The 12,675-nt window shown below is 43.7% G+C and overlaps 1 protein-coding gene across 1 annotated transcript in view; it reads right to left on the bottom strand.

The window, feature by feature from the left end:
• The window catches only part of LOC130848734 (pregnancy-associated glycoprotein 2-like), a 35,800-nt gene extending 23,379 nt beyond the window's left edge, over positions 1 to 12,421 (bottom strand). The window contains exons 1-4 of the mRNA XM_057727139.1: positions 12,342 to 12,421; positions 11,191 to 11,242; positions 11,005 to 11,103; positions 10,869 to 10,959 (exon numbers count right to left, since the gene is read on the bottom strand). Coding sequence (XP_057583122.1) covers positions 10,869 to 10,959; positions 11,005 to 11,103; positions 11,191 to 11,242; positions 12,342 to 12,421 — 322 coding nt within the window. The remainder of the gene's footprint in view (positions 1 to 10,868; positions 10,960 to 11,004; positions 11,104 to 11,190; positions 11,243 to 12,341) is intronic.
• Between the last annotated feature and the right edge of the window lie 254 nt (positions 12,422 to 12,675).

Raw genomic sequence — 12,675 nt, 5'->3', positions numbered from 1 at the left:
AGAGAGGTGAGACTCTTGCAAGCTTGAATACAAAAAACTGCTACTAATGTGAAAAATAAATGCTAGGGGCCATGCTTGATGTTCGTGATCTCATGTGGTCTTCCAAACAACTTCATGAGATGTGTATTGCAGTCCTTAGTTGAAGAGGAGATTCTAAGGAGGAATAGAGGTCAAATGGCAAAATATAGACATGAGGGGCAGCCCAGGGACATACAAGTGTGTGGCTTTAAGTAGTGGGACAGACGACACAGACCAGGGGCACTTATGATGCCAATCTGCATTAAAAATCGAGGCTAGAGTAGTATTACAATTGCAGAGTTTCACTATGGGAAGAAATGTGATGCATGCATCCCCAAGATACCTCATATCATCCAACAAACATATACAGAGGATTCTGCGTGCAGGGATCTGGGTTAGTTGCTGGAGAGTCAAAGTTGAGTAAGACACAGTTGATCCTTATCTTCAGGGAGCTAGCAGTCTAGGGCAGTCCTCATAAACTCATGGCCTAGGAGGCAAGAGAAATAAATGAAAGTGTTGGGCGGACATCTTTACAAGGGACAGGCAGCAACTGAGGTACTAGTGGGGGCAGCCTCTCCTAAGCTCTAACCGGCAGCTGCCCTGCTGGAAAGCAGCCTGGTTGGCCAAATTGTCAAGAGAAGTCAGAAGTCTGAACATTTATGTAAAATCCCCTGATTTTAAATGTGAGCAAATAATTGCTCTCATTTCCACAAAATAAGTATGAGTCAAAACTGAACACCTGTGTGCTGGATTCAGCCTGCAGGCTGTGCAGGTTTTTATTTCTCACCTAGATGTGGGAGTAGAGAGTGGAGAAAAGAGGGTTGAACTCACGCTGGTCGAATGAATAAGAGACTGAATGCATCTTAACCATGTTAATTTTCCTTCCATTTGTAAAGAAAGATCACCAGGGACCTATCGACCAATGAATTTAATAATGTCCAATTGCTGATGTTGACTTAAAAAGTATATGTACAATGTGAGAGTTGCAAGTTAAGTTTTATTTGGGACTCAATGAGGACTGCAGCCCAGGAGGCAGCATCTCAGATAGCTCTGAGAAACTGCTCCAAGGAGGTGAGGGGAGGAGCCAGGATATATAGGGGTTTTGCAACAAAGGACAGGTAGCCAGGAACATCCTTTAAAGGAAACTAGATACCCCATGTTAAGGAACTTAGCGCTTTTCTATGTAAGGGAAGATGGAAGCTTTGGGCTCACTGAAATCATTCCTTTGCTATGCCCCTTAGCTATCTGGGGTCTGCATTTTCACATCCCGGGTTTCCTCAGGGCTCACCACAGGGATTGACTTGCAGTCTGATGGCAGGTATTCTTTTCAGTGAGGGTCGCAATCCTTGATGACTGTGACATCCCTTGTTTATTGATATGGCAGGAAATATTCCATTTATAAATATTCCATTCATCACTAAGCTTCTGATATAATTCCCCATTAGGATCCGTGTCTTGAAGAATTTTGTCTACCAAACCAAACACACAAAGCAATAATTTTTAAGCTTCTTATCAATTAAAGATTACAGAAAAGACCACTCAGAGCTCCTGCTCAGCCTGAGATGAACAGGCTATCTGTTAAACTATGTTTCCAGCCAAAGTAAATACAATGGAGTTTTATGGCTCCTTCCAGGATTCCCAGGGCCTGCATTTTCCTGGGTGAGATCTTTTCAGGCCTGTCCTTGGGTTCAACAACCAGAGGCTGGCCTGGTCACCAGGTGGGTGATAGATAGGGTGCTGCATTTTCCTACTCATTTTGGCACACTGTAAATGTTCAGTTTTGGTGGTTCAATCCCTTCGGAGAGGATTTGACATGACCTAGCAAATGACACACACAAATACCATTTAGCTCAGCAATTCTACTTCTAGGGATTTATCTCAAAGATACACTGGCAAAAATACAGAAAAAACATATGCACAAGCTATTTACTGCAACATTGTTTGTAGAAGGAAAAGATTAGAAACATACTTGAAGTGACCATCCATGGGGGAGTGTTGAATAGGCATAGGGCATCCAAACAATTGGGTATAATGGGGATGGGGGAGGCATGGAATGGCTGAAATCTTCAGGGTATACTGTTTAGTTTTTAAAAAAGAGAGCCAGGAAAATGCTTATATTTTGCTGCTTTTCCAACCACATATATCTTTATTTTCATTAAGAAAGAGTGGAAGAATAAACCAAAAACTAATAAAAAGTATAATATATGGGAGAGGGGCAGGGACAGAAGTGAGATTTTTCTTGCTTGATAGTTTGACTTTGCAACCATGTAAATGTATTGCAGCATCCAGAAATATGGAAATAAACACATCTATCCAAATTAAGACCTCAGACAAATGACCTCAATTCTATCAAGTTGGTGACATAAGCTCACAGAACAAAATATTACTAAAGCAACTTCAAATGCAAATTTTAACCTACATTCAGAGTGGGGTATCTTCTAAGGACAGAGAAACAAAGAAATACACCCTCCCTCCAAAACGAAACCAAAAATAAAAAGCCAAAGAAGTCTGAAACTATATCCAACACCTTAGTGTTGGGGATATTGCTACTGTTATGTTGAAAGTATTGTAACTATGTGACAGGTTAAAGCAAGAAAGTACTCAATGCTAATGCTGTTAGGAAGCAAGATTTTCCTCAGAAGAGAGAAAGGAAGTTTAAAAACACAACCAAAAAGTTCAAGTAAAACCCTGTAGTCTTAAAACTTGAATCATAAGTTCATACCATTTAATTTCTTTTTTTTTATTTTTTGAAAAGAAAATCTGTACTTCTTGGCTCTGACCACTGAAAAGCCTAGAAGTAATGGCAACTTGATAACTGTGAGTATCCTGAGGCCTAGCTTGTGGCCTCTAAATACCATTTCCCACAAGAGGATCCAAAGGTTCTTGAAGAGATGGCTGCTTTCAGGGCTGGACCAAGAAGTGCACAAGATAAGCCTGGGAACCTTGAAGGACCAGAAATTTGAGAGCTTTTGAAGACCACTGGGGGCCAGACACAAAGTTTAGGAATCTATCTGAGAGGCCAAAGGTGGGACAACTTTAACATCACTTCAAATTGATTAAAACAAATTAAATATATAAAAAGCCATCACTGAGAATTCCCTGGTGACACAGTGGACAAGACTCCAGGCTCCCAATGCAGGGGGCTTGGGTCCGATTCTTGGTCAGGGAACTAGATCCCACATGCCATAACTAATAGTTCACATGCCATAACTAAAATTCCATCATGCCGCAACAGAAAATCACTTATACTGCAAATTACAGCCTGTGAAGCCAAATAAATAAATAAATACTTTTTAAATGCAGAATAATATTCCATTGTACATCTCTACCACATTTTCTTTATCCATTCAATTGGTGACGGATCTCAGTTATTTCTACATCTTGTCTATGGTGAGTGATGCTGCAATGTACATGACAGTAATCTCGGAGAGACAGCAGTGAGAGGTCCTGAACAGAGATCTTAATTTCTTTCCCAGGAATTGAACCTTGGTAGCCTAGATGAAAAACCAGGTATTCTAACTACTAACCCATTAGGGGTTAGAGGCTAGAATGAAAGTGGCGCTAGCTCTTTCCCCCTTTTGAAAGCAAGACTATCTCAAGAAGGCAAAAACTTTAAAAACAGGTACAAAGTTTATTTTTAGAGACACAGCACAATGTATGGGAGAGGACACAGAGAAGAAGTTTATTTATTTAAGACAGAAGCAAGGCAGAAATACACACCCAGAGAGAAAGGGTGTGGGTGTCCTCTTTAATGAGGAGGGGCACAGTAAGTCAGAAACTAGACAGAGATACACACCCAGGGAGGTGAGCGGGCGTCTTGAACTAGTGGTTCAGGAAAGAGGTGATTTAACTTATTTTTATAGAACAGTCCTCCCGGGTCTTTGTTTACCTTTAGCCAAGTATCTTATTTCTTTTTTCACACCTGACTAGTCCTAGGACCCTCCCAAAATGCTTGCACAACTTTCTGCTAAGATGGATCCCACTGCAGAGGCCTATGGGTGCAGGTCCACATTTAACATGAGGTGGTGCCCCCCTCCCTATTTGACCCCCAAGGAGACTTCCTATGCATGGGCAGACAGGGAAGTTTTCCTTGATCTTAGGAATGGGCGCCTTATCTCTTTACTTCAGCAGAGCTCAGCTTCTGCCACTAGATTTGTCCTTGGAGTGTCTGGGTGAGAACAAAGCTTCAGTTTGGCTCCACTTAACAAACACCGCTGTCCAGCCCAGGAGCCCATCTATCTCTTACCTCAGCAGGGCAAATATCCCTTTGAGATCAAGATTTTAATTTTCTGGAATAAATACACATAAGTGAAATTGCTGGATCATATAGGAATTCTCTTTTTAACTTTTTTGAGGAATCTCCATTATGTTCTTCATCGACTACACAATTTTACATCCCCACCAACCATGCACAGGGTTACACATCCTTCTCAACACTTGTTCCCTTTTGTATTTTGTATTTTTTAAGGTCTTTATTGAAATATAATTGTTTTACACTGTTGTGCCAGTTTCTGTGGTACAACAAAGTGAATCAGTTGTATTTATACATATATCCCCATGACCCCTTCCTCATGCAACTCCCTCCCACCCTCCCTATCTCACCCCTTTAAGTCATCTCCAACCATAGATTTCACCTCCCTGTGTTGTGCAGCAGCTTCCCACTAGCTATCTATTGTACATTTGGTACTGTATATATGTCAAAGGTACTCTCCCCATTCATCCCAGCTTCCCCTTCGCCCACCCCCACCATTTCCTCAAGTCCATTCCCTGCATTTGCATCTTTATTCTTGCCCTGTCACTGGGTTCATCAGTACCATATTTTCAGATTCCATATATATGTTTTCTCTTTCTGGCTTACTTCACTCTGTATAACAGACTGTAGGTCCATCCACCTCACTACAAATATCTCAGTTTCATTCCTTTTTTATGGCTGAGTAATATTCCATTGTATATGTACCACATCTTCTTTATCCATTGATCTGTTGATGGGCTTTTAATTGCTTCTGATATGAATATGATGGGAATAGGATAAGCTTAAGCAAGAAGAGACACCCAATTAGGAGAATTTATGGGCCCCGTTGTATTCATTTCGTGTGTGTTGAAATTTATGACTCTTCTTCCTAATCACACAAACTGAACCAGAGTGATGGTTAGCAGGTACAGGGAGGCATTCACTGAACTTTAAAGCTCTCACTTTAAATCTCTTTGGTGATTATCTAAGTGTTTGTGAAACTTACAAGGAAGAATTCTGAATCTTGTGAGCTAACTAACTTATCTTTTTAGGGTATATAAAACACACATATACACCCCTTCGGGAGTCTCTCCACCCACTTCTGGTGTCTGTGCCAGAAGCTATTGTACTCTTTTTCTAACTGCTCTCTAATAAACTGTTACTTTCTACTTAAACCTGAACAACGATTTGTTATTGATCCCAAGGAGAAATTCTTTTCTTCCGGAGATTACGAATCCGTTCCCCTAAACAGATTTCACGGACTTCACTTCCATGTCCTGGCTATTGTAAACAGTGCTGCAATGAACATTGTGGTACATGCATCTTTTGGGAGTATGGTTTTCTCAGGGTATATGCCCAGTAGTGGGACTGCTGCATTATATGGTATTTTTAGTTTTGGTTTTTTAAGGAACCTCCATACTGTTTTCCTTAGTGGCTGTACTAATTTACGTTCCCACCAACAGTGCAGGAGGGTTCCCTTTTCTCCACACCCTCTCCAGCATTTATTGTTTCTAGATTTTTTGATAATGGCTGTTCTGACCAGTGTGAGTTGATACCTCATTGTGGATTTGACTTGCATCTCTCTAATGGTTAGTGATGTTGAGCATTTTGTCATCTGTTTGTTAGCCATCTGCATGTCTTCTTTGAAGAAATGTCTATTTAGGTCTTCTGCCCATTTTTGGATTGGATTGTTTGCTTTTTCAATATTGAATTCTGTGAGCTGCTTGTATATTTTGGAGATTAATTGGTTGCTTCATTGGCAAATATTTTCTCCCATTCTGAGAGCTGTCTTCTTGTCTTGTTCATGGTTTCTTTTGCTGTACAAAAACTTTTATTTTTCCCTAGGTCCCATTTGTTCATTTTTGTGTTTGTTTCCAATATTCTAGGAGGTGGGCCCAAAAGGATCTTACTTTGATTTATGTCATAGAGTGTTCTACCTATGTTTTCTCTGAGATCTTTTGTTTTTTCATAATGACCATCCTAATGGATGTGAGATGGTATCTTACTGTCATTCGATTTGTATTTTCCTAATGATAAGTGAGGGAGGAACTATCCTTTTCCCAAATTTACAGAATAGGAAAGCAATATCCAGAAATGAAATTCAAGGTCACCTGACTGGTAGATCTCACAGATGGGATTTGAACCCAGGAAGAAAAGCTCCAGTATGTACATGCCTGGTGAGTACACTGCACTGTCTACCATGTCTTAGCAAATGTGGGATCATGTTGTTTTATATTCTGTTCTTTTCTCTCAGTGTCATATTGGAATGATTTCTCATAACACTCAATATTCTCCTAAAACACAATTTTAAGACAGTTGATTGCATGATCGCCTATCTATCCTGTGGACACTTTATGTTTAATGGACGTTGGGATGTCATAGATTTTCCTTTTTTTAAGAGACTCTGAGGACTAGATCCTTGCTTATGTATGTTTGAAAGTGCTTCTGATCATTGCTTTAGCATAAACTTTAGAAGCAACATCGCTGGCACAAAGTCAATACATATTTGAAGAACATGCCATCTCCACATAGATTGTACAAATTTACACTCTTTCAAGATGAGTTCAAGATCTATCTTATTCCTGATCTTTCTTTCTACCTTTTGTCTCACTTTTGGCTATAAATCCCTCTGGTCTACAATGGGTAAAGGATGAATGTAGAGTGCAGGGGAAACTGTTGCTTTGAAGAATAGACATTGGGATGTCCCTGGTGGTCCAGTGGTTAAGTCTCTGTGTTTCCAATGCAGGGCACAGGGTTTTATCCCTGGTCAGGGAACTAAGATCCCACATGCCTTGTGGTGGGGCAAAAAAAAAAAAAAAAAAAAAAAAAAAGTTGATGAAGATCAGATTTATCCTCATGTTGGCATCACAGGCTACAAATACAGAACCTGAAGAACAGCGGGCTCATTAATAGACACAGGTCCAGCCCTGGCATTAGGCTCATCTAGGAAAGCAAAGCCAGATGTTTTCTAGTTGATATTATGGTATTAAACATTGCTGATACCAGATGTCTCGCAATATGGATGCAGCAGTGTGTTCTAGTGGAAGAACCTGTGAATTCATCCATTCATTTCTGCAGCATGTATTTATTGAGGGTCTATTATGTGCCTGTCACCAGTACTGGGGCCACAAGATTAGAGGACCCTTCCTTTGTACACTGGGGTCATGCCCTGCAGCGGCTCATGGAGAAACAGTGAAATATCATGTCTAATTAACCAGAGCTATTTTTCTTACTCTTATTGGTGGTTTCTCATCAACAGAGAGACATTGCTTACGGTTTCATGAAGACCACTTGACAATGAGTTTGACAATCTGTTCATGTGAGTCTCCATTTACTGTTAAAAAAAAAATACCAATTCTACCAACAACTTTCCCCCCTTTATCAGCTCTGCAACTGGTCCCTTTTCACTCCCCTTGAGCCCATCATAATCCAGTGTCATCCCAAAGGGACCAGGCACATGTAACTGTGGACATATGGCCGATCTGCACACACATGGTAACGTCAGGGATTAGGGGCGTGTTTCTGGGACGGTGCACCCCCTCATATATCTGAGCCTTTCCCTGACTCCCTGAAGTGGAAGCCCCTGCTCTTCAGCCCTCCTACCCACATGTCTTGTTTTCTCCACCTGGCCCTCCGCAATGGGGGTTGTCTCTTGATCTGTCTCTATGAACCCGTGCTGGGTTCCTAACTCAGCCATCTATCCTTGGGTTCCACCACAGCACATGGCACACAGAAGGTGCTCAGTAAATTTGTACTGAATGAAAAGATGAGGAAGGAATGCAGACGTACCTTTCACTGATGTTTGTCATGCCTGAGTAAAGGCCCATACTATGCACTGCATTGGGGTGTGTTTTCCACCTTATTTATTCTTTCCTGCTCCTTCTCTCATCTGGGTCTCCCTCCACCTCTGACCCTTGCTGTCCCCAGTGTGAGCGCTGCCTAGGGTCTCCAGGTCAGAAGAAGTGATGCTTCCATTACAAATGTGCCAAACCATGGCAGCTCTAACCAAGTGGTGTAGATGTGCCCTTCAAGGAAGCTCAGAAAGGCTGAAAGCTTTGTGCACCCTGGGTCCCCCTTTACATGAGTGACACCCTCCCCACAGCCTTGGAGGTGAGGGGAAGGGGCATGCTGTGCCTTGGAGGAGTGGGGCTGGTTCTGACTTCCACACAGGCTGTCAATTAGGAGATGGGACTGGAAAGGACTCTGCAGTGGTGGGTAGCAAACAGATGATGATTGGGGAGGCAGGGCAAAGGGGAACCATCGGAGCCTGAAAGGCCTCACCTAGAAAGCCCCTGGGCAGAAGGCCACTAGCAAAGTTCCTCTGAAATGGGAATTATAGGATCTCTTTTTATTAACCCTTACCATCCCTGTGAATGAGGAGGTGTTGGTATTGATGGGGTCATCACCAACACTTCCGTGCTCTAGGACACCCCCTGCTGTTTCCTTTGGGGCTGAATCTCCCCAGCTCAAGTCCTGTGATGCTGGAGGAAACTGTCAGTCATGATGGGCTGGGCCACATGACCAAGTAAAGCCAATCATAGTACCCCATGCATCTGCCAGGATGGTTGGTGGAGGGCTGGACATATGATCTGAGGTGGACTAATCAGAGCCTTCCCTGTTAGGCTGATCTTTCCTGAGCTTCTTTCTTTAGGGTTGAGATGTCTTAAAGAGATACATTTAGAAGCCTGAGGGAAGAAAGCTGTCAGGCTAAGAGAATCAAAGATGAGAGAAGAGAAAGTGCAAGAAAGAGAAAGAGTGAGCTTATGGCTTCTGATTTCTTGGGTCCAGTCACTGAGATGTTTGCATCTGTTCTGGTTCTGGTGTCATGGATCCCCAGTATTCTTCCAATAAGTCTCCCCTTTCCTGCAAGTCAGTTGGAGTTGGGCTCCAATCATATGTGGTTCAGAGGAGGTTCTAGATCCTGCCTGATTAGGCTGCACCTCCCCCATCCAAGCAGGGTCACACATTCTATTAGCACCATTGGGAAAGGAATCAGGCATTCCACTGAGAATAGGGCTTTGCAGAGCACCGAATCCACCACCGTCCCTGGGCAAGAGTGCCCTATGTGTGAGTGAGTGTGTGCTTGGGGGGGACCTAATGGATTCCTGAAGCAGCCCCAGCATTTACACTGTGGGAGCCAGGCCAGTTCTCTTGTGCCTACAATCACAAACCAAGAAATACAGCCTCAGGAAGATGTCACCCAGGATCCAGGTCAGTGACTCGCTCATATTCTCTGTGCCCCCTCGAAACATGCTAACACAAGTGCCATGAGGACCCTGGGGAGGATGGAAATACACTCGAGTCAGCCTGAGCCCTTACCTGCCACCCCCCTCAGTATCCAGACATGGCGGCTTCTCATTTCATTTTCCACCTTTAGTAAGACCCAAGTGGCTCTCTCAGCAGCTGTGGAAGTGCAGTGCACTTTCAAGAGCAAAAAAGGCCAAGACGTGGTTATTCTGAGAGAGGGGGGTGGGGGATGGGAGGATTGGAGTTTGGTATTATCAGATGCAAGCTACTATACAGAGGCTGCACAAACAACAAGGCCCTCCTGTATAGCACAGGTAACAATATTCAATATCCCATGATAAATCATAATGGAGAAGATTAGGAAATACAATATAATTACATGCATAAGTGAGATACAATGCTGTAAAGCAGAAATTAACACAACATTGTAAATAAATTATACTTCAATAAAATCAAAACAAAAAGAAGAAAAGGACAAGAGTGGTATATAGTTACCCTGTTCTTTCCTTCTGACCCATGCTCACTGTTTTCTCTGCAGAGAATTCCTTTTCTTCTCCCTATTCCCCACAACCTCTTCTTTAAGACTGTACTCAGCACTTCTAGGAAGACTTCCCGGACCCACACTCACCTTCCCTGGCCACTGCAGGCTGGGTTGGGTGACTTACCCTGGTGCTCCCCCTGTCTGTAGCCCTCATTATCCCTAGTCTGGCCGCAGCTTCCATTGGTGCAGTCCAAACGTGTTCCCTTTGCATGGAGTCCTGTGTAGATTTGCCTCAACACAAGCAGGCTTCCTCAAGTATCCATGAAGCTGGGGTTTCTTATTACTGAGATTCTCTATCTTCCTGAAAGTTTTCTTTGAGCCCATCCTCCTCCTCTGAACTCCCACAGGGAAATAACATGAAACCTCAACCCCTTTCTGGGTCTGTGCAGTCACTGGGCACCCTTTATTTACATGAGCATCCAATATCCCCACAGAGGGGTCTGGTAGCTCAACTCACAGAGGGGGGACTGGGGCTTAGCAAGAGGGGTTGCAGCTGAAGACTAGGGGAACCTTGTGTTGATATCCAATCAGGACACTTTTGAGGTGGGAAGGGAGACTCTTAAACATTATGGCAGGAAAACACACTGAGACTGTCCCAGCCAACCCCACTTGTCACTTACCCTACTTCAGGAATGGCTAGAGCTGACTTTCTGTGTTCATCCCTCTGAGAGCTTTGGTTAAACAGAAGCTCCTTGAGAGCAGAGATCATTAATGCTCTCCTCTCCTCTGTGCCTCTAAACATTTTGGCATGAGGTGGTGTCTCCGTTTATTCCAGGATGATGGATGCCCCAGAATGACATTTACTCTCATGTGCTTCGTTTTGTGGGATACAGTGGCCCAGCCTCATGGGCTCAGCAGTATAGGCAGTGGTGTGGCTTGGCTTGCAGAGGAGCACCTCCTCACAGGAACAGTCCATGGGTTCCTGCAATCAGAGATTTGAGAATCAGCCCCCAGGGTTGGCCCTCACCTTCCAGATGTAGGCTTGAGCAGGCACTGGGTATTTATTGCCATTGATGGTGAAGATAATACTAGGTAGGCTGTTGATGGTGCTACATGGAACCAGGTACTATTATTAGAAAGAGGAGAGAGGTTGACCCAGCTGATCCCTGCTGTGTGGAGAGACCCAGAGTGACCCTGTGGCATGTCCCTTCACCTGTTGATCAAAAGGCTTGGCATTGATGACGTTCTGGATGATGGTAATCACTCTAGTTGGGCCAAGCAGCAATGAGGTCCCAGTATCCATAATGGCCTGGCAGCCACGGTAACAACCAAAAAGCATCCCAACCATGGTGATGCTGAGAGACAGTGGGACATAGTGGGTACCAGGATCCCACTGAAGTCTCTCCCCATGACTGCCCCCGCTCCCTGACTGTCTCCACAAAAGCCCGTTGCTGGTGCCCTGACTCTGTTTCCCTTTGCTCTGGTCATATAATCTTCTTCACCTTCCTTTGATTTCTTGAATGCACCAGGCTTTTTTGGGCCTGAGGGCCTTGGTGTATACTGGTAGTCCGTACAGACGACCCCCAGCCCACTTGTCAAGCTAATTTCTCTTCATCTTCCCGGTTCCAGCTTAAATTTCACTTTTTCAAGGAAGCCTTCCCCACAGACTATATCAGGCCCCTGCCTTGGTTTCTTTCTCTAGACTCTTCCTCATTTGTAAAGTACCAAAGTGGTAATTCCTTATGCGTGTGACTTGTTTCATGTATATCTGCCTCACAGGTGTAAGGGCAAGTTGTATCCTCAGTGCCTCCCTCAAGTGCCCAGCACACAGTGGGTGCACAATGTATCTTACTTGACTGAATAAATGAGTGAGTGAGTGAGTGAGTGAGAACATGAGTGCAAAAATGAAAAAATGCATGAGGAATAACCAGAACCCTGTGTCTCGTGTGTGACCAATAATGGGTCAGCCTACGTTGTTAAAACCCTTTTCAGGACCCTGGTCAGGGCCCTGGGTAGGAGGCCTGGGGTGATTATGAGCCTATGGGTGGTGTGTGCATCTGTGTGTTTGCGTGTGTGTGTTTCTGTGTGTGTTTGTATGTGTATCTGTGTGTGTGTATGTGCCTGTGTCTTTGTCTATCTTTGTGTGTTGTTTGGGTGTATATCTGTGTTACAGCGCAAGTTTATATGTGTGCCAATGTGTGTGTTTATATGTGTCTCTGTGTGTTTATATGTGTGACTTTGCAGTTGGAGGCTATGTGTCTGCGTGTGACTGTGTGTCTGATCGTGCATTTGCGTGTGTCTCCATGTGTCCGTGTGCATTTTTGGGAGCATCACTAGGTATGGCACTCAGAGGGAGAGGCTTACCTGTTCACGTTCACCTGCCAGTAGTGGGTTTGGGACACTGGTATCCACTTGAGTCTTCCTTTGTGGTAGCTGTGGTCCATCCCACCAAACACCACCACACTACCATTCTCCTTCCTGCTGAGAAGAGAAAGATGACAGAGGGCTCCTTGTCAGAGAATAATGCCACTCAGGGTCTGAAGGCTATGCTTATCCACCCATCAGAGGCAGGAAAACAGTCTACACTTTACACATGTGAAAATTGAGGCATGGAAGTATTCATTACCTGAGCAAGGTCTTTCACTGAATAATACGTGGCAGAGAAAAGGTTGAAAGCTTGGTGACCTGGCTGGGATCC

This window comes from Hippopotamus amphibius, chromosome 3 (assembly GCF_030028045.1).
Source record: "Hippopotamus amphibius kiboko isolate mHipAmp2 chromosome 3, mHipAmp2.hap2, whole genome shotgun sequence".
In the NCBI taxonomy this organism is placed as follows: domain Eukaryota; kingdom Metazoa; phylum Chordata; class Mammalia; order Artiodactyla; family Hippopotamidae; genus Hippopotamus; species Hippopotamus amphibius.
The sequence above is the reverse complement of the archived record's forward strand: the minus strand, read 5'-3'. Positions and strand labels throughout refer to the sequence as shown.